Raw genomic sequence first — 25,839 nt, forward strand, 5'->3', positions numbered from 1 at the left:
TTTACTGTTTAATGAAATGAAGCTGATAGTTCAAATTTAAGTCTGTTGAATGCATTTTGATATTATTTTATCTCAGTTATGCCTTACCTTCATTACTGCTATTTTAACTTCCTCTAGATTCACTCATTACCCTGTAAAATGTCTTCAGGGATGCTATTTGGTAATATTATTTGCTAAGATTATTTCTCAGGTCTGTAGGTCACCTTTTTCTCACTTTCCTACAAAAAGATGTGTATTTTTTTAGAGGAGGGGAAAGCAAATCTACTCCCCAAAATAAGGCAGCATTTTTCTTTACACTTCCTAAAGTTCTTTTAAAAAAATCTTTTAATAAAGCAGCAATGTAGTATGCTGGGGAAACTGAAGGACAGAGTACCCAAAATTTTTATGAAAGGACATTTTAGTGAAGGAACAACCATATAATGCATCTGTTTGGCTTGGGGGTTTTTTTAATTAAAGTTCTCTACAGATTTTTTTCACAAACAGTATTAATACTCTCAGGTGCTAAAGAGGTCATTATGGTTTTATGTAATAGAGCTTTTAGAGGAAAAAAACCCATGCATGCTCCTTGGAGCAATAGCAGGTCATGAGCATAAAAATGACACATTGGGTGTATCAATAGGACAGAGAGCCTTTAACATAATAAATTGCCTGGAAGAGCTCAGACTCTGAAAAATCTATAAATTATACTTGCATAGGAGGAATTAATTCTCCTTTGAGATATATTTTATATAGTCAGATGATTCAAATAAGAAGGCTGGTGCATTAACATATCACATGATTAACAAAGTTTGTTTGAGCAAAGATATTAGTTCATCTGTAATAAAGACTAATAGCAGGCAGCCAAGAAATCTAAATTATAGGCCAATATAGGAACTCAGAAACCATTTCTTCCAAGTTTTTGTTGATGTCTTGACTCTCCTAGACTGACCTGATATGGTCTTTATATCACCTATCTTTCCAAATAATTATATTTCAAAGAGAAAAACTTACCAATATTTAAGAGTGATTAAATTAGTCATTCATAGTTACATTCTTTAGTCTTGCCTTGGTAAATTGTAAAAAATATGGCAAGGGACCTGTGAATACCTAGTTAAATCAGTATTGAAGAACATCATGGCTGCTCCTAATTCCCATTCTTTTTCTGTTTACATTTTTTACGAATTATTGTCAATCTTTCCTATCCTTATTTTCTTTTCTTATTTCTATGTAAAAATGTTGAGGGCAACTATTCCTTCTTTAAATATTTAATCAGCTTTTCTGCATGGGATTTTTTTCCTCTTGCATGCATCTTTCTTCTCTCTTGCTTCTTCCTCTTCATCTGTTTTTTGGCACTTAGACAGGTCTTAAGTTTTCTTTAACTTTGTTTGCTGGTACAAATGACTCCCAATTTATTTTCTTCATATTCATGCCACTATTTTTTTTTATTCTGCATTTTTCATCTTTGTGATATCTTTTGTGATATAATTTCTTCTTTCCATCTCCTATTTACTAGTTGGTAATATATTAGGAGCCATTGGTGCATGGCATAATCAGGATTGAATCTAGTTTTAATTTCTTGTTCACAGGGAATTGGTAATGGTTGTTTGGTAGGGCTGATGATATTGGATGAATAAAGCTCAGGGAACCTGTGCTGGCTATGAAGGAAATACAGGGAACACCTATGAAAAAATAAAGACAGTAAAGGTCTATGTCTCATTCATACAATAAATGAAATTAAGTGTTTATATATCACTTGTGTAGCTGGAGTCTTCCTAGACAAAATAAAGATTAGGATAGTAATGATGAAAAAATTGTTACATTACTTGACACTCAAAGATTGTGGAATCCTGCATATTCATATTAGAGAAGCACAGAAAGTTGGAAGGGACCTGGAGGTCCTCTTGTCCAATCCCCTCTGCTCAGGAGTCACCTAGAGACAGTTGTCCAGGACCATATCCAGGTGGCTTTTGAGGGCTCTGAGGTGGGAGACTGCACAGTATCTCAGCAAGCTGCTGGAGTGCTCAGTCACCACAGCAGTAAAACTGTTTCCTGATGCTTGAATGGAGCCTCCTGTGTTTCAGTTTGAGCTCTTTGCCTCTGATCCTGTCACTAAGCACCTCTGAGAGTTTGGCTTCATCCTCTCTGTGTCTTCCCTTAAAGTATTTATGTACTTTGCAAGATCCCCTTGAGCCTTTTCTTCTCTAGGCTAAATACTCTCAGCTTTCTGAGTCTTCCTTCATGTAAGAGCTGCTCTAGTCCCTTAGACATCTTTGTAGCATCATCATCATCATATTCTGGCCATAGCTTTAATTGCTTTGTGCTCGACATAGGGCTAAGCATACAGAGAACTGTGGCAGAAACAAAGCAAAACAAACCTTGGAGTCCAGCAGTTAATCTAAATCTAAAGAAGACTCTACAAAGTAAAAAAGATCTGAAATGTGTGTGGATTTCTTTGAAATTTAAAGTGCATGTGTGGGGAATATCATGTTACTTTGATCATGCTCATGAAAATCATGTTTGGATTTCTTAGTATTCACTGCATAAAAAGTGAACTGGATTATCTCATGTGCCCAAAACACTATCAAAAAATTCAGAGGTTGTTGACACTTGGAGTCTGAAATATGGATCTTTGAGAGCAATTTGTTTGATTAATGTGAATTCTTTTTAAAGCTATCAATATGTTGTTTGAATTGTTTGTTCCTTATTGTCAGGGAGAAGCTTTGAAGCACGAGACCTTTAGAGCTGAAACCTTTGATAGAACCTCTGATACAGAATATGAAACTTTGCCAGGAGAACTGTGAAGACTTTGCTTACACGATGTATTTAATATGCTGATATGTTCCTGCTTGCACAACTGGTTGTGATGACATTAATGTGTTTCTTTGATCTTGAAACAGGCTGACAAATGCATTCCAAAGCTGAATGAAGGTGATCAGATAGTATTAATTAATGGCCGAGATATCTCAGAGCACACTCATGACCAGGTGGTCATGTTCATAAAAGCCAGCAGAGAATCCCACACAAGAGAGCTTGCACTTTTGGTCAGGAGGAAAGGTAACTGGGCTAATTTTATTCACTTCTAGTGGTTTTGAGACTGTTGCTCTTATGCTTGGTGGTGTACTGTCTTCTGTTTGCATAAGCATGTTCTCAGAGCACTTGGAATAGGTCTGTGCAAAGAGTAGGTCTCACTAAATTTAAATTAGTAGTACAAGTAGTTTAAACTATATAGGTTCTTACCACTGCCAGAAAGAGTCATGCAAGTTAGAATTTCTTCTTATTTTTTGTTCTAAAAATCTATGAGAATAAATAGTCCCTTGAAAAAAAATTTTTGGTGACAGGGGGTGCTGGTTTTTTTTTTGTAAATAAAGCATAATTTTAAAAACCTGCAAGTGCAGATTCACAAAAACTCATGGGCTGTTAATGGGCACAATTATGTGATGAAACAAATCAAATAAGCTGCTCCTCACCTCATTCTTAGATTAGACATTTTGTGACAATACTGAGATAAACTTGTGCTGGTTGCTTGCAGATCTGCTGCCTGCAAAGAGGAGACAATCTTTGAAGTATGCAGGGTCTTAAGCTGTATGTTTAAAAATGGAAAACTCATCCAGCTTGGCATTGCTTGCTCCATATTTAAACACCTGTAGATGCCAAGAGCTTTCAGATGATGTCAAACTCTTAATTTTGTTATTTGCTTTCCTTAGAAGGTATGGTAAGACGTTAGCACACACAATTACACAAAGTTCCTGATTGCATGAAGACATAAAAATCTGAAGGGATTAGGCATTACTAGGAAATAGGAGGGAATAAAACAGCCTAAGTGATAGGTACTTCTGTAACACTGGCATTATTTAAAACTTCTTGTGTTTCTAAGAAGATAGAGGGGCTCTTTCCTTTGTTTTCCACTGGCTTTATGCAGCATTTAGCTTTCACTTAATTTTCTAGTCCCCTTCCAACTTGCAAATAAGAGAAATCTTAAAGATGACCCATGGCCCCATACCAGTAATTTTTTATAGGCATGAGCATAACCAGCTCCCCATTCTCTGAAGTTTGGCGGGTGTGAACTCTTCCCATCACTGCAGGATAACCACAGCTGGACATGTCTGGTGATACAATACATTTCATAGGGACAGAACTGTTCTGCAGATTGCTTCATTAATGTTTGTCATGTTCTTCAATAGCAAGGAATGTTGTAGAAAATTGACTAATAATTCTTTTTAACTTTAGTTAGTTCCTTCAGTGTTTGCATAAGAAATTGTAAAAGATAATTGTCTTCTCTAATTGTCTTCTCATCACACGCAAAGGAGTGTGATGAAGGGATTTTTGCCTTTGTTTTGCTGCTGGAGGTCCAAACTGAATGAAGTTTCTTGTAGAGATATTCCACTAATTATGATCTACACTTCTTTAGGTAAAACTCCCTTGTTTTTTACCATGGTGGATGTTGTGTTTCATTAGCCTATTTAGCAGTTCATCAGGCAAGACAAAGTTGCAAAAACCTCCTTGTGCTAGGAATTCAAGTTCTTTGCCTTCATAAACAGCCATTAGAGTTTTTTCTTTCAGAAAGGTCATAGGGACATTATACTCTTTATAGTTTCTATGGTAAAATAGTACAAAAAGAAATGTAATTAAATTGTTGCTTTTAATTATTTACTTTTCTGAGGTTTTACAAACTCTGTTGTTTTTTCAAGCTAGTAAATTTTAGTATCTGTTAAAAACACATTAATGCTCTATGTAATGGATTATAACTTCATACACATCTTTCAGTAGTTAAACAGTTTGTGGATCCCATATCAGAAGATGAAGCTGATTCCCACACCCTGCCAGAATCTATTCTTCCTGTCTGTTCTGAATACGGTGGTGATACACTGGAGGAGTCTATGGAGCAGCTAAGAAGAGGGCTAGAAAGTGGGACTGTCCTTATTCAGTTTGAGGTGGGTAATACTCAACTCTGTAATGCTGTGAGTGTAGAACAATAGCTGTAACCAGTGAGTAATGGAGGGGCTGGAATTAGTTGCAAATCTCATTGTTCCTCTTCAATCTTATCTCAAGAGAGCAACAATTTGACTTGCCCATCAGTTTAACGCTTCACTACTTAGAATAGGGAAGAATGAGTTTTAAGTCTTAGACAAAATACCATCTGCTGAGAAAAATGTATTTAAATTAAGATGTTTTTGGCTCAAGCAACCAAAGTTCACTTAATCAGGTTTTTTTTTTTTTGTAGTTGTTTAATTGAGTAGAGTAGTGGGATTTTGACAGAGGTCATTCTTGCACTTTGTTTCCTTTTCTATGTTCTTCAATGTGTTAGCTTAGAAAACTAGCTAATAAAATTTTCATATTTTATTAAATTAATTCCCTCTGTGTTAGTATAAGAAATTCCAAAGGATAATTCCTCTGCTTCTCTAATGGCAATGGAGTGCAGTATGTATGTTTGTGGTTGCTTTACTGTTGTAGATTCAAGCATTTGTAGTAGCTCTGAATAAACCTTAGTTTATTATGGTTTATAAAATTGGCGTTGGGTTCTGGAGTAACTCCTTCTGTCACTGAAAACTTGTAGAACAGCAATAAAATTTCTTCCCCTTTTGATATTTTTTTCCTTTACTTTTTTTTTTTAAAGCTGGAAAATTTAATGGTAACAGCTGAAGAGTTGTGGTATTGTTTATTGTATAGCCACTCTTTTTATGAGGTTTCCTTTCTTTCTATGATTTCTGAGAATTAAAATTCCCCTGGTTTTAAGGAATTGTAGACAATGGTTCATAACTGCTTTCCAAAATCCACAGTACTGGATGCAATGCAGCAATTACAATGAATCTGTTGCTACTGCTATTGAAGTTATAGCTCAAAAATATGAGCTGACTTTTCATATCTTCTTAATTGTCAAATTTCTTGACTAAATTTGTACACAAATTTCCTGTAGTGAACTTCATAGGATATTTGATCCTTTATGATATTCTGATAAATGATATTATGATATTCATAGGATATTTGAGCCTATATTTTATCTTTTTTATGGCAATATTTATAAAAGGATTTTACAGAAAAAATATGAAAGCTTTTTGAAATCTAATAAACTAAGGTACAGCTTAGTGGTCTTCTTGCTTTGAGTTCATTGTTTAGTGATCTTCAGAAGCAGAGGCAATGGCAGTGTCCACTCATCAGCTTTGGTGACTCAAACTCTTTTTTCACTTTAGTAAAATAGTAAATAATTAGCCAGTAGACTGTGAATAATCAAGTTTTTCCAGAATATCTTCCTCCATTTAGTCAGAATTTAAGAAGTCTGTCAATAGCAAGTGACTGTTTGCCAGGCAACAATGAAGATCAAGAATGGTTACTTGACTTTAAATTATTCTTCTCTGTCTTCCTAAAAAAGGCAGAAATTGCATCCAGGCTCTAGTAAAGTGGAACTTGGCTTACAACAGATAGAAGCTTTTCCATTACGTATATTATCAAGTTCTCTCCTCACATGGCTTGTTTATGTTGTATAAGTTGAAAAGTTCAGTGATCTGTGAATACAGAATTTTAAGGTCCAGCAAATCTCAGTAGAATAAATATTTTTCTGTATTGCTCTTTTTCTCTCAACCAGAAGTAGGGGATTTTAGCCTCCTATTTGTTTCATTCCACTTTATATATGGAACAGCATTCAAAATCTTCATTAAACATATGAGTTCATATATAATGAACTCTGTGGTAAGTGTTCAGTGGCACATCCAGATTTAATAACTCAGTCGTAAGGTGCTTTCATGCATATTTAATACACAAAAGCTATAGTTGTTATATATACAGTTCTTGTGGGTTTGTTTGATTTTGTTGTTGTTGTTTCCCCTCTGTACCTTTTTTTGTCTTGTTTGATGTACATAGAAGCAAATATCATTAGGGTTTGAAAAGATGTCCAAGATCATAGAATCCAACCATTAACCTCACACCAACTTCAAAATTTTGGTTATACACACATTATATGTACCCCATTACTGTGTCCATTTAGTTCAGATCAAGTCTGCAACATAGGCCTTGGCCCAAAAGCAAAGAAGTCACATGTTAAGAGATTGATACTTTGAAGTTGTAGTTTTTTAGTTACTTGCAGGATTGAAATGGATAGGTTTATTCCACAGAATAAAACTTTTCTGAAATTTTTGTATTATAGTTGATTCCAGAGAGTAAGTCTGTGGCTATTTTTTTTTCTGATGCCATTCACTGCTCCCTTGTTGCATCCTCAATCACTGATGTCCTTCTGGCCTGCAGTTTTAAAAGCAAAAGGCAAACTTGCAGAGCAATGGTTTATATCAATGATGCTCACATGCTGTTTTTGCTTTTTTCCTAGAAATTTCTCTAGCTATCTTGATGGGCTAGCAACAACAGAAATTCTTGTCATGTTAAATACAAAAACCTCCCAAGTGAATTTTGCAGAAAGATAGGAAAAACATTAAAGAAAATATGTAGTTTTTTCAGTCTATGTATTTTTGTGTGAATGTAATTAGTGTGTATATAGCATAATCACATCCCCCAAAATCTTGTAATTTTTCATTCTACTTTGCAGCAACTTTACAGAAAGAAACCAGGATTGGCTGTTACATGTGCAAAGGTACCTCAGAATATGGACAAGAATAGATACAAAGATGTTCTACCTTGTGAGTCTAAAGTACAGTTTCTGCCTATTTTGCTCTTTAAAACTGCTGTATTGAACTTGCTGATTAAAGATTTAATTAAATAATTGAAGTCATGTAATTGGTCATTTTATTTTCTAAAAGGTAATTTACTCTGTTTGTATTCTGCTGTTTGTGTTTCTGCAAGTCCTCAGGTTTTTTTAAACTTAATAGAAGGGAAGTATGTCTCTTAATTGCTAATTTTTTTCCCTCTTTCTTGTGTGTGTGCAGATGATGCCACAAGGATAATATTGCAAGGAGATGAAGATTACATTAATGCAAATTATGTGAATGTAAGTCATACAGAGACCTGCATTTACTCACTTTCTGTATTACTAAGCAGAAAAAAAAAAGGCTTTTTTAGGGAATAAGGATATTTTATTTTAATTTGGGAGATTTGTAAAGGTGAAAGATGTAAAATTTCATAACCTAAAAAATAGTGTCTGTTGTGAAACAGGTGACCATCCTAATACACAGTGAGTGCTGCCATGTAGTGATACACTGTGATATGTGCAGAGTTTTTAACCAGTAAAAATTCTTTTATTTTTCCATATACTTCAAATGCTGAGATTGTCTCCATAAAACTAAGCCTTTTTTTCCCTCTAAATCCACTTATGACCATAGCTAACTATGAATGATCCAGAAGATAAACTAGAGCCTTGATTTTCCTAATCAATCAAGTGTAGGCTGGGAGTCAGGGAAAAAAAGGAGGCAAATGTGTATATATTTCTGTCGGATACATAAGCTAAGCACCTAAATCACAGAGTCAATTATTAACATCCTGTGTTTAGTATCAGGCAGTAATCAGCTTTTGCTGTACCTTTGGTGAATATACCCCAACATCATTCCTTACTATATGTTAAAGAAAATTTAGAAAGCTTTGCAGTTTCAAGTTTTCAAGTACATTTTCACTATTAATCTTCTGCTCATAGTTCAGCATGAAGGACTACAGAATCTATGCTTTACATCTGTTGTAAATTAATGATTTAAAAGTTTTTTACATATCAAATTGTAATCTTGATTGTCTTATTACTTAGCTTTTTTGCCTTCTTCCCTCAAAACTTTCTTGAATGAAATGCAAAAGTTAAAAAAGTACTTGAGTAGTGAGAGTGAACTTAACATAGAGATTTCTTTTTTCTCTTTGTAGATGGAAATTCCTTCTGCTGGCATTGTGAACCGGTACATTGCTACTCAGGGGCCTCTTCCACACACATGTGCACACTTCTGGCAGGTAGTCTGGGATCACAAATTATCACTGATCATCATGCTAACAACACTCACTGAACGAGGGCGGGTAAGTGCCCAGCTCCTCTGTATGCTGAAAAATGTACTGTAACTTTGAACTTTTTTCCTTTGTTATGGTTAAATAACCCTAAAAGAGGCCAACTTATTCAGTTGAATTATTCTTCTGAGGGTCAGGCTTTCTGAGTTACTTAGGGCAGATAGACTTCATTTTGCTTTTTGTTATGCTGCTTTGCAAACAAATCAGTTGTCTGATAGACAGAAATCACTGCATTTACTCAGTTGTGCTGATCAGACTGGTACTACATGCTGTTATTTTTCTCCCTCAGCATTGGCCTCCATGTGGCAGTTTCTCTTCAAAAGATTCAGAAAATGTCTGGAAGGATTGAGTGAGTTGAGCAAATCTTCTAGTCTAGCTGTAAAAAGGAGTCTGCCATTGTGGTATTTACTAGTGGTTAGAATTTAGTTGCTTATTTTTTTTACATCTAAGGTTCCTTCCTAGAATTGCTCTGATAATTATTTAAATTATGTTTAGATGAATTCTGTCTCTCCTTGAATTTTGGAATAGCACAGTGAAATTCTGGTGTGTTTTGATTTAAATTGTCCTTTGCAGTTTTAAAGATTAAGTTTTTAGATTAAATGGGAAGGTATTGGTTTTAAAGTGTTAGAAGCTGAAATCTCAACAGTTGGATTTTTTAAGAGGTAGAGAAGGTGGTGACTCTCATATGCCTTCACTGTAGCCTTTAGCTGTATTTTGTGTGTGATCTGTCCTACATTATCAAATTTATCTGGCATCCCAGTCAAAACTCAGTGTTCATAGGAAGCAAGGGAGTGAGTATTTTAGGTCTTAAACAGCATAAAGATTGAGATGTAAGGAAATAGGGTTAAGCAGCAATCAGGTTTTAACCACAGTCACATTATGTAGCTGCTCATGGAAGCAGACATTCTTGAACATCACCTGACATAGAAATGCTCCCTGCATCTTTTGATTGTATTGGTATGTTACTTTCTTTGTATGGAGGGGGAACACAGATTATTAATAGTCTGGAGTTAATACTGTTAGTTGGAAGCTTCAGTTCAATTGTTGATAACTTCTAATCATCCTGCTGGTACCTTTGCACACCAGACACATTTATGAGTTTTGTTTGCTTTCAGAAATAATTAGGATTTGCTCAGTTTGTGGGAGAACTTTCTGGCACAGAAAAAGATGTATATTCTTGTCAAGAATATCCCCATTGGCAAATGCCAAGCATTTTCCTAGTCCCTGGAGGTTGTACATTCCAGACTGTCTCTTTCCAATGGTGTTAAGATTTGTATGATAGGATTTTTTTTTCTCCTCAGTAATGCTCTTTTTTTTTTTTTTTTTCCAAAATGAATACATTATTTTGGCTTAAATTTGAAGAGGAAAGTAGTTAAGATAAATTACTACATTGAAACTTTCAGGCATAATGGTTATAATTTGAATTTCAAGCCTCTGAAAATTGAGCTGTATTAAAGGTAAAATTAAGAAATTTTAGCTTTCCAAAAATTCCAGCTCATGCTACTCTATCAATTTAGAAGTTACAGACAAAAACAACTTTGAACTTTGTGCAAGTTGCAGTGTCACATCAAAGTTTTAATTTCCACAGGTGGAGATTCCACATTCTCATAGGGCTTCTTGTTTCTGTGCTTGTCCTTGTTTGTGGAATTTTTTTGCCAACATCTAGTCAGAATTTCCCTTATAGCTTCTTTGGAGTTGCCTCTACTCCTTTTGTTGTTCACTTTCAAGAAAAGTGTGGCTTTGCCTGTCCTGTAACCTGCTATTAGATGGCTAAAGTTAGGTTGACATTTAATCCCTACACTTCTTTTCTTAAGACAGAGTAAATCTATCTTTATTTTCCCACATTATGCCTTGAGAAGTCATTATTGCAATTACAGATAAGCAGCAGACGAAGCATCATGCATCCAATTTACCTGAATATTTATTATAAATCACTTAAACAGAAGTTTATGGAGAACTTAGCCTATTTTGTCCTGTTATTTTTCAATTTGGATGGGAAAAAATCTAACCAGCAAACTAAAACAGATTTAGTACCACTCCTTGAATTCCCTGAACCACAACACAAGAAAGAAGGCTGGAAAGGGAAGGGCTTGTATACAACAGTCTTGATGTGTGCCTGATTTCCTTTACAGACCAAATGTCACCAGTATTGGCCTGATCCACCAGATGTAATGGAATATGGCTGCTTCCGTGTCAGGTGCCACTCTGAAGACTGCACAATTGCTTATGTTGTCAGAGAAATGGTCATTACAAACATTGAGGTAAATGCTCCTTGCCTTTAATCATCCCCCAACAAGCTGAATGAATACATTTATAGATAGGTAGATAAATGTTAGAATCCTAAGTGCTAAGAATACCCATATGCTAAGATGAAGACTATTTAGCAATGTATATATCTATATCTCTGTGTGTGGATATGATGTGTGTCTATGAACACACGCAGACACATACATTTTTAAAAACAGAATATGTATACATTATATGGATCAACATGGTATGATTATTTCTTTAGAGCTTCTTCAAAGACACTTTTTGAAGTTCTATAATACATTATGCTGTAATACATTATGCTATTATAATACAGGTACTGCAATAAGCATCAAAAGGAAGTTTAGTGCTTTTCTTTAAACAGTTTTGCAATCACTGACTCTTCATAAGTACTTTGATTTATAAAGGGAGTTTTTTTCCTAAGTAACTCTGCCCTTTCAAGGATGAAATACGGATCACTTGGTTAATAGCACATGCAGCTAGAACAGCTAATAAAGAAGTGAAGCATAATAAAGTTGTTTTGAGAGAAGATGCAGAATCTCACCACTTCCTTTTCATTTTCTTTAGTCAGATTTTTAAAAAGAAAAATGTCCATATGTATCTCAATTGAAATGTGTAAAATTTATGAAAAATACTTATATTCCATAACTCCTAATACTTTCATGCTAATGTCTAAAAATTTAGAAAGCAAAGAGAAGGCAAAACACAGCATATTGTGTTGTGAAATCCGTGTTCAGGTCACATCTAGCCTTCTCACAACCTGAATTGTATGGGTTGAAGTTTGATTTTTGTTTCTAAGTTGACCTTCATTTCTATACGTTTTCCTTCTTCATCTCTTTTCCAAAATGCTATGGCCACAGGTATTTTCTAAAAAGATGAAGGGTTTATGCTATCCTAAGGTGTATAAGAAATTGCTGCGTACTCACGAAAGGCAAATTTGCAGTCAGTCTTTTAAACTTCTGTATAGTTAAGTAGCTTTTACTGTTAGCAGAATTGCTAGTAGTAATAGTAAGTAGTAAGCAAGGAAAAGACAATATCTGTTTTAAAATATAATATTTAATCCAGGTTCTTACAGCAAGATGACCAATCCTTTAGTCTCATACATTTTTAACTTGACATTCTCTCACTTGACAGTGCATCCAAATTTGTTTCAATGTGATTAAATTTTCCTTTGCAGTCATAAACATGTGAGATGTCAGATGTCAGTCCTTAAAAGTTTTTCAGTTAAGACAGTTTACTTTACTTCTATTTCTAGATATGAGAAACCGCCCAGTATGGGAGCAGCATGATATTTGTTTCTCTATTTTGGCCAATTACTCTGTAAGTGATAAACCTGAATGACAGCATAGAAGAAATTAACCTCATAAAAGTAGTGCTGCAACTATATGTACCCAAAATTTTAGTCCTTTTCACTCAAATTATTTATTTGTAATCTTTCTAAATCTCATAAAATGAAGAAAGGTCTAATTTCCAGCCTTGTCTTTTCAAGACCAAGATCAAAAGCTATACTGTAGCACTAAGTCTGGGGGTTTTTGGGGTTGGTCGAAGCTTTTTATTTTTAAAAAAAAGCTTCAGAACACTTTGGGGACAGAACAAGCAGACCAAAGGAAAGAAATCATGTAGTGAGAGTACAGAGTTCAACACACAGTGCACTATTTTGTAAACTGAGATATGTATTTCTTTATGATCCTTGACAAAATAGCTTGAGGCCTGAAACAAATTTTCATTGTTTCCTTTGAGATAAATGACTTGCAATGTATGATTGGCCATTAAATCTCACTGCTTTTGAAACATAAAGAACCAAATAACAAAACTAAGTGAGAAATGTGGTGGCAAGTGTATACAGCAGCACAATAATGTATGAACAGTTGTCCAAGAAATGACAAATGCCATTTGCCAGAGTATATATTCTTTAGAAACTCAGCTTTAACCCTTGTCATTCAGACTCAGCTTTCAAGGTGTGTTTGTGAAGCTCAGTGGCAAAGAGCTCACCTTTTCCTATATAGACCATTTCAGGGTTAATGTAATTTTACACTGTGATTATTTTTTTGTCTCGTTATTGAAGATTATGTTTTAACTTCTGTGAGAAAGGACATTAACTGGAACATTGCAATGCAAAATCAATTGCTTGTTTTTAACATAAGTAAGAACTAAGGTTGACATTTCAAGTTTAAATTTCCTACTTTCTATATGATTATTGTGATTCTAAGTTCTCTGTGTTGATTTTCTGAAGAGCACACAAATCTTTTATTAATCAGGGAGAGTCTATCATTTAAGGAGAATGAAACAAGGAAGTTTGCCTTTTGATGTAATTATAATAAGCAAGGCTGCAAACTGCAGAAGGATGAAGATTGGATGTTTTTGTGGCTGAAGGTCTTGACAGTACAGCTGTATTGCAAGTGCATTTGAAGCACTACCTGTGACAGACATATTCTTTGTCAGGAATTCCAGCCCCAATGACAGACTCGCTGGAAAAGATCATGTGCTTCTGAGCAAAATCTAGGATGTTAGCTTAACCACAATGAAGCTGCTTCTGCAGTTAGATATCTTGAATATGCCCAGGAGGCACAAGTACATAATTTTGTTGGAGTTATTTTGCTGAACAGCTTCGCTGTAGTGACAGCAAAGAAGCACAATAACAAAGAGCTGGTGATGTCTTACACCTCTGTAGAAGTGTAAGAAAAACATGATGTCTTACACCTCTGTAGCTCCTTACTAAGTAAATGTGGATCAATGCCATGAAGAAGCTAAATGTTGGCCAAAGGGCTGATAACAAATTGGGCAAATTACTGAAGTGTCACTGGACTCTGTTGTTTGGGCTATTTTTTTTTAATCCGTAATTTTTAAGCTGATTTGGAGAACTACCAAATACATTAATTCCATTGAATTTAGTCCACATGAATGCAAAAAAAACCAAAATTAAATAATTTTGGAATAGCAAGGTGTACAAGATCAAGTTAAGCAAAAATAGCAACCAAGCCATAAGCAGCTGTTGCTGTCTCCCTTTCTCTAAGACTCATAAAACAGGACTAATAAAGCCAGATTTTTATGAAGAAAAATTATACATTTATCAGTCATTAGGATGATTGTCATTGAAAACCTCAGTGCTAAAAGAAAATATTGTGGAAATGATTTAAACGGAGTTGTAGAGAATACTGGTCTGATTAATAACTTGAATATGAGAAGTTACCTCCTATTTTCCATTATCAGGTTGTACAAAGGAGCAAGATCTGAGAGGAATAGTGTTTAAAAATAAATATTGCTATGAGAACATGTACTGTAGGCCTAGCTATGGAACCAGTAACTACAATTCTAGCATTTTTTTTCATGCAGAAGTGCTAGATTTGAGTAGTTGTGATGGTCTTTTAATGTAAGTTATTTCCATGTGGGGTGTTGATTGGCTGACATTTTCTGTATTTAAAAACTGACTTTCACTAGACTTGAAAATAATATGTTTTAAAAAAAGCCCAAAACCCTGCTAAAAATAACTTTAAAAATCTGGACTTCAGCAGAGTACTGCTTTGACATTTTCTGCAAGAGAGATAAAAACTCATGCATAGAAAAACTAATTCTAACATACACAAATATATTTACTGTTTACATTGCTAATAAAACATAAAGTGTTTTAAAATACTTGTGCATTTTGGAAAGCAAGTAGAAAGCAGAATAGTCAAGTTTCAGCATTTTGAATCATCTCAGAAGAGCTCAACAGAAGAATCCAAACTGATCATGTTAAAGCACAAATAGTTGGAAGGCTGCACCGAAGCTTGAGGCGTACCTGGAATAATTAAAAACCACCTGTATTGGTCTCTAAGGATGATTAGGGCACATAACCAAAATTGAAGATGCTTACACCAAAAGCAGCAGCTGTGAGGACGAAGTGCATGTTCTAGATGTATTCTTACTCTGAGGAAGTCTTATGTAATGAACTTTTTGTACCTAGCGTCTGTAAACTATTTGACTAAATGCAGTTCACTCTATTTGAGCCTGAAGTACTGATAAGTCAAAATTCAGTCAGCTCTTTCCTTTGTTCTAAGCTTGTAAAATGACTTTTTGCTTCTACTGATCACTGTAAGTGTTTCTCAGGTGTGTCACTGGCACTTATCCATGTTGTGTAGTTTTAAGTTCTTGAAGCACATGGAAAGCAAATGGATATTCAGTCTTGGATAATTTTCAAAATTAATCAAGTCTTTGTTTCACCAGGATGCTGTAATTCAAACATCTCTGATTTAAGAGAATCAGCTCAAACTCTTACATGTAATTGCTGCTTTATCTCATTTCCCTTTTGAAGAGGTTCTGATTAAGCAAGTACAGCTTTTCCAGGGAGAACATTTAATTACATTTTCTAGACATATTTTTGTATTTTTTTTTAATCTGTGGCATTTCAGAAAAATGTGAATGGCAATCATTTGATCAAAGGTCAACTTTTCCTACTCAGTAGAGCTGGATAGCAAAAGGCCATGCATGCTTTTTCATGCAGAGATCCCGGTCATTGTGCATCTTTTGATGACCTGGATGGTGGATCCTGATGTAATTTGTATTACAATGAGCTTGGTCATTCATGTTACATTATGTGTCCATGTGGGCCTTATGCTGTACCTTTCAATTGTTGATTGCTCAGGCTTTGCTTTTAAGAAGCAAAGTATGAGCTGTGTCATTTTTCTTCTTGTCCCTGTGGGCAATTGTAAATTTCTGCAATTGCTTTTACTGGAATAAATGTATTCCCTAAGACTCTACTTAGTACATAGGGAGTACTTATTCCATATTTTGTGTCCTACTAGCCTGTTCCCCAGCAGTGGAACATCCTCAAGTGGGAGAGGAAAACAAGCAGTCGAAGACATTTAGAACAGGTCCTATATTTCAGCAGTTGTAAGCACAAGAGAAAAGGGGAAAAACCTTTTAAAGTCACTAGCATCACAGAAACCTTCCTGTGTGGACCACTAGGCAAAGGCCAGCTTTTATAGACTAATCCTGTCATAAAGGAGAGTTTTATTTCAGAAGGGTGCCAAATGTTAAGTCCGATAATGGACATAAAATAAAAGCAGGTAACAGCTTAACTATTGCAAAATGTGTGGCAGGAATAAAGGAGCATGAAGACTTGTCTCAGTTTGTAAAGATTGACATCCTCACCGCATGATGTTTCAGAGCTCACGAGCATCTTAGGTCTTTTCCTTCCCACCCTAACCATTAGTTACGTCTGTAACATATCAGTTCAGCTGAATCTAAATGCAGATATGACTGAGTGATTTCATAATCAAAATTAACAAAAAGCTAAGCTGAAAGAACTTCTGTAAAACCACAGGGTTTTTACATATAATTGAAAAATTAAAAAAAAAGAACTCTCTCTACAACAGAATCTTTTAACTAATTATATTGCTTCCATACAGAAAAGTATGCTCAAGTGGATCATACAGATGTCATTGATATATGTACAATAAGCATGTATGTATGAATGATATATATGTATATATACTGTTTTCTAACAGAAACCAGATTTAGCAAGTTTTGAAGGCAACTTTATTATACCTGAATCTGTAAATGTGCACAGACATATTTACAATAGATGGTATAGCCCTAAATCCCTGTTATATTGGTATTGTTCTTAGTAGCTCTGCTGTTCTCAGTTTCTTCCAGCCAGTTCTAAGCTATTGTGCAGTACTGTTATGCTTATGTCTTGTAGAATTTTACCTCAGGTGAATCAATGATGTCAAAATATATTAGGTCAACTGTCAAAAATAAAAAAAATTAAAATTTTCTGATCACAAAAGTTAAACTTCATACCTCATTTATTTAGAAAATGTTGTGCCTTATGAATTCTTTCTGAGAATTACATGTCCATACTTCACACTGAATTTTAAAATCACAAACGTTTTCTACACCATCTACCTCTTATTGCATCTGCAGAAAAAAATTGCTGAGAAATATATGACTTGTATCTAGTAAACATTAATAGAGGAGTCATAAGAGTGGCCATTTTTAAAAAACTTTATTGTATTTTAGACAGAACAACAGCACACCGTCACCCATCTCCAGTACGTAGCTTGGCCTGATCATGGTGTTCCTGATGACTCCATGGACTTCTTGGAGTTTGTGAACTGTATGAGGCCAAAGAGAGTAAAGAATGAGCCAGTTCTTGTTCACTGCAGGTATTTGTGTTTTAAAACTCTCATTTATAGATCCTTGAAAGAGATGAAAATATTAAACTGTGCAATACGAGCATTTACTGCTGATGATGGAAACACTGATGCTCTATCTAAAGGATGAGTTTACTTTGTCTTTCCTTTCTCCTGCAACCTTTTGGTGAAATGGCTTAGTCACATAATTATGACAGATCTGATAATCTGCAATTTAGTTTGTTTTCGGATTTTTATCCTCTACGATGTTGTAATCTCATTTTGAATGGTACTGCTAAAATTCTATTCCTGCTGTTCAAGTGTGTGTGTCATAAAAGCAGTCAATTAGATCTTACCTTTTTAAAGACAAAAATATCAAACCTGTACAGTTTGAGCAGTTTAGTTGTTTAAAAATGTATCTACTTTAGGTGAAGTTTTAGTTTTATTTATATTTTAAAATATTTTCTTTTTAGTAATTACCAGAAAATATTACTGAAGTTGCTATAAAAATAAACTTTGCACTCTCTTTGGATTTTACTAGGGTCTTCCTGTAATTTCCAAGGCTGTCCTACTATTAAGACTGTGATATGAATTTGGTGTTTTGCAAAACCCTCATTTTATAGAATGTTCTCCTGTTGTATTTCACAGTGCAGGAATCGGTCGCACTGGTGTGTTGGTCACTATGGAAACAGCCATGTGCTTAATTGAAAGGAACCAGCCTGTTTATCCACTGGATATTGTACGGAAAATGCGGGACCAGAGAGCTATGATGGTGCAAACATCAGTAAGTGATGGAGAGGAAGCATCATTTTCTGTGTATATACTGCACATGTCAAGTTATAAAACAGGTCCAAAATTTTTATAAAGGATCTAGTAGTATGAATCTTCAGTTGCCATTATATATCAAATTTTATTTCAAACATTACATATCAAATAAATTTAGCATAATTTAGCATGGCGGCAAAGGCTGCTTTTCTAATGAGGCATGTATTTTTGTATTTTTAAAATATCTCTTATCTTGCCATGAAAAGATAATTGATTTTGATACATTGTAGGTAGTTAGAATGCCCAAAGTCAGACTTGTATTGATCATCTGTTCTCAGTCCTTTGTCTAAATTCCCCGGAAGAAGATAGAGTAATTTTTTGCTTTTTATTCTAGTATAGAACACCAATGGAAGTTATTAAGTTGAAGGTAAAATCAAAGTGTTTGTGGCCTGGTTTGAAAAGTAGGAAGTAGCTTTTCAAAAGGCCACTTTAGAGTAGAAATTCTATAAGAATATATAGACTTTCTTTGTTTAAATTTTACCATTACCCAGTTGGAAAAAAAACTAAATGCAAGTTGTGTAGCACTAGTAACAGAAACATGAAAGTAGATGGCAATTTTAAGATGAAAGTGAGACAACTTGAGTTTGTGAGAGCCATTTTTTGTCAGCTTTGGAAATGAACATATTGACATTAGAGACAGATGAAGGATGAGAGATTGTTCTTTCTTTAGGAGAGGCTGGATGACAAGAATTCTGAGTGTGGGTTATCTTGGAGAGCTAAATGCCCTATGAGAAATGAAAGTAAGGGGGTTTAGACATGGAAAGCCAACAATTAAATTGGGCATTTCTGTCTCATAAATAAAATGGCTGAAATGCATTGAAATCAAATCCATTTGATCACAAAAATAGTTAACTTAAAAAGACATATTCTATTCATTAACAGGTTAATGACTGCAGAATTAGCATTATGACTAGATGTGAGGGAAATCTTGGATCATCAAAGGGCATAAAAGTGTCAGGATCTGCAGCTGCCTGTGTACCATTAGAGTGCTCAGTGAGCAGAGCTTGTCCGTGCATGCTGCTGGGACTCATGTTCATTGCAGCAGGAAAGGACCCTCTGGAAGAAGGTTAGGACTGTGTGGTTGGAAGGGAGTTGTTTGAAGGGTGCCCTGCCTGTTCCTTGCTGAAGTGGAAGCTGAGCTGGTGACAAAGGTGGTCACGAGATGAAGAATACTAGCTTCAAGTTTAAGGAAGCTGAGTGTTAACTTCTGGAGTTGCACCTGTCTATACCCCTCAGGTTCTAAAATTGCCTAAACAAGTTCAAGCTTCAACATTCTATAAGTGGTCCTCTTCTTGAGAATCAGATGTAAAAACCTGAAGTAAACTTCAGCTTGCCAAAGGACTGAATCCCTTTTGTTACAACAGAAATCATCCAGAATTGTCCTTTCACTCCATGCTTTGACATAACTGAAGAATACAGGGAACAGTAAAAAATACAGCTACAGTCAGGCTCCTCGTGTGGAAAACGAATACCTAAAATAGGATTCTTTACCTTGCTTGCTGGGTTACACAGTTTGCTGTCAGCACAATCAGGAGAGGGATGATCTGTAGCAGCAATACTGAGAAACTAAATTTGCTTGTTATTTCTGAAGAAGGCAGATACTGTTGTGAAAAGCCAGTGAGCAAAATTGGCATTCTGTGCTGTAAATGAGACACAGAAGCAAGCCCTCAACTGTGAGAAAACAGAATACCAGAGAGCTGCATGCTAATATTTTGATCTGTCCTGGGTGCTCTATCCCATTCCTATGCCTGTGTTCCAGCCAGCCTCACTGCTCATATTTGAGATCCCGCTTAGGGTGTCTGAGAGAAGTTGTTAGAGATTCTTCAGTTGTAATAAAGGGATAGTTCAGTTTTAATAGCCTTGCCTGGAACATGTTCAACTGCCCTGTGGGGACTCAGTGTCTGCTCCAATTCTAAGGTGATATGATTTGCCAGATACATGTTGTGACAGAGCATACTCAAAAAGAATGAACTGGTCAGAGCTATTACCTGGTCAGTTTAGTGTCTGTTGTTAATCTTGTGGAAGCTGTAGCTTCTGAAAGACCCCAGTAATTTTGTTACCATGAGCAGCAAAAAAAGCAAATTCATCATTCAACTAAAATGATGAATCTATAACAAAATTCGTGTAACTCTGTGGCCTTTCATTACAAAAAAGAAAGATTAACCAATAAAGAGAAATTAGGTATGTAATCAATGCAGAATACATTAGGATGTACATAATAGAAGTAGCTACCAACTGAGTGAGCAGTAAGTACATGCAACAGATAAGAGCAAGGAAAACAAGTAGTCAGAGATTGAGTCAGAGGAAGCAATGGTGAAGTGCTCGTTCTTTTATTTGTTCAGTAACTTGATCACCCAAGTTAACAGAAGTATTGAACAGAGAGCTAAATACCACACCTGGCTTGTTCAGGCAGTAGAAATATGGAAATGACAATAACAGTGAAGAGACAAGGTAATTAAGAAATAAGAACAAAGTGTTATTGAAGGTGGGAGTAATTGACTGAAAGGTTGAAGAAAAGGCAGGAAAATCGAGATGCAGAAAACTCATTTCCACCTTCCTGTTTTCCTTTCAGTTTTTCTGTACTTAAAAGAAAATGTGTTGTGTTATGTTATGGACAAGAATAACATTCCTAACTGTTGGTATATAGAGCCAACCTAAGGTCCTTCACAGTCCAAATGCTATTTTTTAGCCCTGCCCTTTGGGAGATGATGGGAGAATGTTTCCAGATGCTTCAGAAGAGTTGATGGGAGCTGACAATACAAGAGCAGCTGGGAGAAGATTTCAAAGATGGAAAAAAGGGATATGAAAAATAGGAAGCTTTGCTTCTCTGAATATATGTCATGAAACTTTGGAGAAAAGGGTTCATTTGGGGGTTTTGACAATAATAGTTTCACAGAAGTGAGGATGCTTTGATCTTTGCAAGTTCTTTTAAATTTCAATCATCTTGTGCTCTCAGGATTGTGCTAGTCAAAAAAGTTTATTCAGGCTACCTGGATTTTTAGTTCTGCACTAGTCCTATTGATAATGTCTCCTTGTATCACTTTTTAGGAAGAGGCTTACAGGCTAATTGTTTTTAACAAATAGTTACGTTACAAGGTGGAAGAGCTAGTCTTTGTAATAGTATAATGCGGGAAAGAAACTCTAATTTGTGAAGACTTTGAGATCTAATTGAGATAAAAATGTTGAGTGAGAGAAGAATTAATGTGGCTACTCATCTTCAAAAATATTAATTTGAAAGGTTTTAATCCCCTTCTGTTACAAAAGGAGATAAGTGGTCTGATCAAAAACTGAAAATAAAGTGACTCCTTCTGCAGTACTCTAGGTTGTTTGGGGGAAAAAAGTAAGGGTTTCAGTTAGGTAGTCACACCTATAGATCCTGTATGTCAACTTTAAATGTGCCCAGTAATGTGTAACTGTAAGATTGGCAAGCTCAGAATACTCATAATAATCAGATAACTACCAAACCCCTCCCAAAATAGATGAGCTATATAAAGAAGGTAAATATCAAGTTAAATTTAGTCAAAAGTCATGCATAGTTTTTACAAATAATTTCTTTTTCCTGAAAATTAAGCACGTATTATTTTAGTTTGGGGAACTATATTTTCCTTGGTGTGTGATTTTTTAATGCTTGTCCTTCAAGGAAGAGTAAATGTCAGCTTTGTTTACTGTGAACACAGAGGAGTAGGATTTTCTCCTCCCATCCTTGTAGCTCCTCTGCTGTCATTGCGCAGGAAAAAAGGAAGTTGTGGATCTGTTAGTCCTATTCAATAATACTGTCTAATCAGCAGTTTAACTGAACATCCATAAATGCTTTTGTGTTTTCTTTCCTCCACAGAGTCAATACAAATTTGTTTGTGAAGCTATTCTTCGTGTTTACAAAGAAGGATTGGTTCGACCACTGGATTCCAGTTAGCACAGCAGTGAAGGATGATTTTTTTTTTTTTTTTGCCTAAAAAACCTACTCTTTAAGTAAAGCAAGGGCTTGTTTCTGAAAGCAGCTAGAATGGACTAGAAGCCCATGAAAAGACAGATGAGCACATATGAACTGTGGCACTTTAAATTTCTCAAGAAGATTGCTAAATCATGTACAGTATAACAAAGTCACATAGATAAATATATGACAGCAATTGTGTGTAATATGCTTTATTCACATAGACAACCATAAACAATCATGGAAACTCTAACACACATCTTTTACTGCCTTAAACACCCTTTACTTTGGAAGTTGCGAAGTTCCTTGTGTTTCCTTTGAAATAGCAAAAGGAAAACTCCTATTATTGAAATGGTTCATCTTAAGAAGGTATTTAATATATTTGTATATGAAAGCTCATTGAAGGTGAATATTTGTAACTTTCTTATTGGGATACTAAATATCCATGGAACTGTAACCTTGACTAAAAGGCTGACGAAGAGCTTTAAAGGTTAATGCACAACTACTGTACACTGAGCTGGAGAAATTTAGTATTCAGTTACCATAAATCTATTAGTGAGTATGCCAGCTGTTATAATATGCTGCTTAGAAATCACATCTACTGTATGTGATGTGAAAATAATGCTGCAGTTAGGCATTTATGCAGGTGGTACCGTCTACATCTTCTGTTGATCAATTTTAGTTGCAACTTGCCCTTTTGACAGTGACCTACTTCATGCAGTTTTAGTTATTGCACCCCTTTTCTTCTGTTTCTGCTGTCCATCTCCTTTATAGTTTTCACTGCTGTTTCTATATGTGTACTGAAAACATTTTAACTTAAAATGAGGTTAAATTCTCTGTCATGTTTGTTTCCATGTGTATTTATGAGTTCTCAGATGTAAATGTGGATTAATGTTGCACACAAGTACTAGACTTTTGACTTACTGTATATGCAAAGTAGTCTAATCCAATACTGGAAGAAAAATTACTACTGAACCCATCAAATACGTTGCTGCTATTTCAAGGTGTGAAGCTTACAAGGGCACAGGTGTTGCTAGTGTTCAGATGGCGATAAAATATTGACTTGCTGCCCTCCAGCAAAGCGCTCTTACCCAGCGAAACACGACTCCCTTTTGCAAGAGTTCTCCAGATTTACTGTGTTTCTTGCTTATACAGAAATGCAGTTAAATTCACCTGAAGATTTACATGGAAAAAAAGAATGAATTTGTACATTGATAAATAATCCACCCTAAGGTACACTGGTCTCTATTTCATTTCAGATGGGAGAATTGGACTTTCTGAACAGTATAACCACATTTGTATAATGTTAAATTATTTTGTGTGTGCTTTTTGATTAACCTGAGATAGATATTAATTTTTTAATAGTGTTTAAAAAATATTCTAAGGGACTGTTTAAAACTCTGTTATTTAAAAAATTAGTCCTACATAGGGTAAAGTTTTTATGGGGCATATTAGCCAGATGTTTATATGTATAAAAGAGAAAATTAGATAATTTTTTTTTTCAGAGAGATATATATGCACACACATATTCAGATGTATTTTAGAATTATGGTTTGTATTATGGATATTATAATTTATAGCTGGAGTTTCATTATAGAAACTATCACAGCTGTACAATATGCATCTCTCATATTACTGGAAGTCTATGTTTTTTTTCCCTCAGGAGGTAACTAGAAAGTGCATGTAGGATGAGCTAAATTCCTGACTTGTCTTTTGTAGGCTTGATGCTTTCTCCAAGATTACAATTTTAACTATAGCTGAAGAGGATGTCTGGTTACTGTTTATTGATCAAAAGAGTTTTAATTGAGATGTGCAGAGTAGTTGGCAACATGGAAACATTCTTGGCTTTGTTGGCTTGAATGGTGAATAGGTTTGTGCTCATCTTTACATAGTGCATTCCAAATTTCACTTCGACTGGAGTTTTCTGTAATATTTTGTATCATTGTCATCTGGCTTGATTGGGCATAGATTAAAAACCAAAAGACTGGTTCACTCTTATCTTGCTAAATTGCATAAAGTAGCTCAATCAGTCTGTAGCTCCAAATGTAAAATGGTAGTGGACATGCACATATTGCTTGGGAAGCTTTGTTACGTGTGTGCCTGTCTGTTAAAACATCTCTTTTTTGTTTTTTTGAGTTTTCCTCTGCCCAGGTCTCAGAGTCATCCCTTGCGGTTGGCATGACTTGCATTTAATAGTTTGTCAAGAAGTGAAAAAAGGCAAGAAAATAAATTGTAAGAAAATATTTAGAGCATCTTTGTGACATCCGTGTCTTTCATGGAAGTACTCATGGTTTCTTTGTGTTCAAGGTTATTCCTATATTCTAATTGCTATTTATGTTTCTTCATGTTTAATATGTACTTACCAAAGCACTGTAAATGTATTTCTTGTATAATTCTAGTCTCAAGATACACGGTATAGGCTTGACTTGGATTAGTATGTGTGCATTTAAAGGATGACTGTCATGCTATGACAACAAATGCTGCTCTTATTTTGGTAAACTTGGATGGGTTTGGTAATATCATTGGGGAGCTCTTGGATTTTAATAACTTGTTTGAAATTGCTGGCCACAGAGAGAATGCTCAAAGCTATATAAATAGTAATCTCTATAAGTTTTTTGTTTGGTTTTTTTTTAAATACCTAGGAGAAAATATTAACTACACAAGTATCTTGTATATTGTGTCCATCTTTATTTCAGTCTTGCTGGGTTTTGCACATGTACCTGTAGGATCCATATGGGAGAATTGAAGGGGTTTTGTCTTCTCTCTGTAGTGTGTGATGACTTCGCACTGAATGAAGTATGCCTTAGATCTGATCTTGCAATGAAAGCATAATTATGAAAACATCTTACTGCTGACTTTTGTTTTCACAAAAATTAGGAAATCATGAAGATATAGGTTTAAATGGTTGGTTTGGGGGGATTTTGGTGGGAGTTAAAACTTGTGAGCACAAAGTTTTTAATTGTCAAGCAGTTGGCAAGTGGTAGAAAATGCTGTGAAGAAAAGATTCTGTATAACCTTCATAAACATTTTACCCTTGATTTTCCCTGTGCTGGCATGGTCATGAAAATAAGTATTCAAAATGTCTGGGGTGGTGGTGGTGGATGAAGTGGGAGCAATAAACCCTTGATGTTTTCATCACTGTGAAATACACTAACATTTATTTCTACAGAATTAAACAAATTTTAACTTAGTGGCTTTATATTTGATGTGGAAGTAACTAAACTGCCTATTCAGCACATCTTCAGAAATCTCACAGAGGAACACTTCTGAGATAAAGGTGAAAGGGACAGGTCTTGCTATTTGTTAAAAATAAGAAAAACAGTGCCCTAAACCATGAATGCCTTTTGTGTAACCAGATGTATGAAATACAAGTCATTAAAATACAACCAAACCTTGAATAGTGATGGTGTTTTACAAAAAAAAAAAAAATTGTAATCTAGGGGTTTGCTTTTAATTACCCTGTCTTTTAGGTGTTGATACTAAATTGTATGCAGTCAAAATGTATCCACAAATTCAGCAATAAGTCTTCATATGCACTCAGTTTTTTAACTGTTGGTTTTCCTTTTCTGGTGCCTCATATTTCCTACTCTGCAATACTTGGTTAGATATATATCTATTTTAGAAGAACTCTAGTTCTGAACTATATAATGAACTTTGCATTGGCTTTATAGTATGATACTTTTTTACAAAAAAGCTCTTCCCTATAGACAGTATTCTTATGTCAGACTAAATGCATAAATGTTCAAAATAGATGCATGTGGTTCATATTCAGACAATTATAATTTAAACATAGTTATTTCACTG

General features: G+C 35.0%; 1 protein-coding gene across 3 annotated transcripts in view; it reads left to right on the forward strand.

The window, feature by feature from the left end:
• PTPN3 (protein tyrosine phosphatase non-receptor type 3) overlaps window positions 1–25,613 on the forward strand; it is a 119,142-nt gene extending 93,529 nt beyond the window's left edge. For 2 of the 3 annotated variants that reach the window (XM_054285198.1, XM_054285201.1), the window contains exons 19-27: window positions 2,877–3,033; window positions 4,744–4,910; window positions 7,511–7,601; window positions 7,848–7,909; window positions 8,764–8,910; window positions 11,031–11,159; window positions 17,167–17,312; window positions 17,928–18,063; window positions 21,940–25,613. In XM_054285198.1, coding sequence (XP_054141173.1) covers window positions 2,877–3,033; window positions 4,744–4,910; window positions 7,511–7,601; window positions 7,848–7,909; window positions 8,764–8,910; window positions 11,031–11,159; window positions 17,167–17,312; window positions 17,928–18,063; window positions 21,940–22,017 — 1,113 coding nt within the window. In that variant the 3' untranslated portion in view covers window positions 22,018–25,613. The remainder of the gene's footprint in view (window positions 1–2,876; window positions 3,034–4,743; window positions 4,911–7,510; window positions 7,602–7,847; window positions 7,910–8,763; window positions 8,911–11,030; window positions 11,160–17,166; window positions 17,313–17,927; window positions 18,064–21,939) is intronic. The other variant, XM_054285199.1, reaches the window with a different exon arrangement.
• Window positions 25,614–25,839: the final 226 nt, after the last annotated feature.

Source organism: Melozone crissalis, unplaced genomic scaffold, assembly GCF_028551555.1.
Source record: "Melozone crissalis strain CALT ecotype California unplaced genomic scaffold, PUWL_Pcris_2 ptg000042l_1, whole genome shotgun sequence".
Lineage (NCBI taxonomy): Eukaryota > Metazoa > Chordata > Aves > Passeriformes > Passerellidae > Melozone > Melozone crissalis.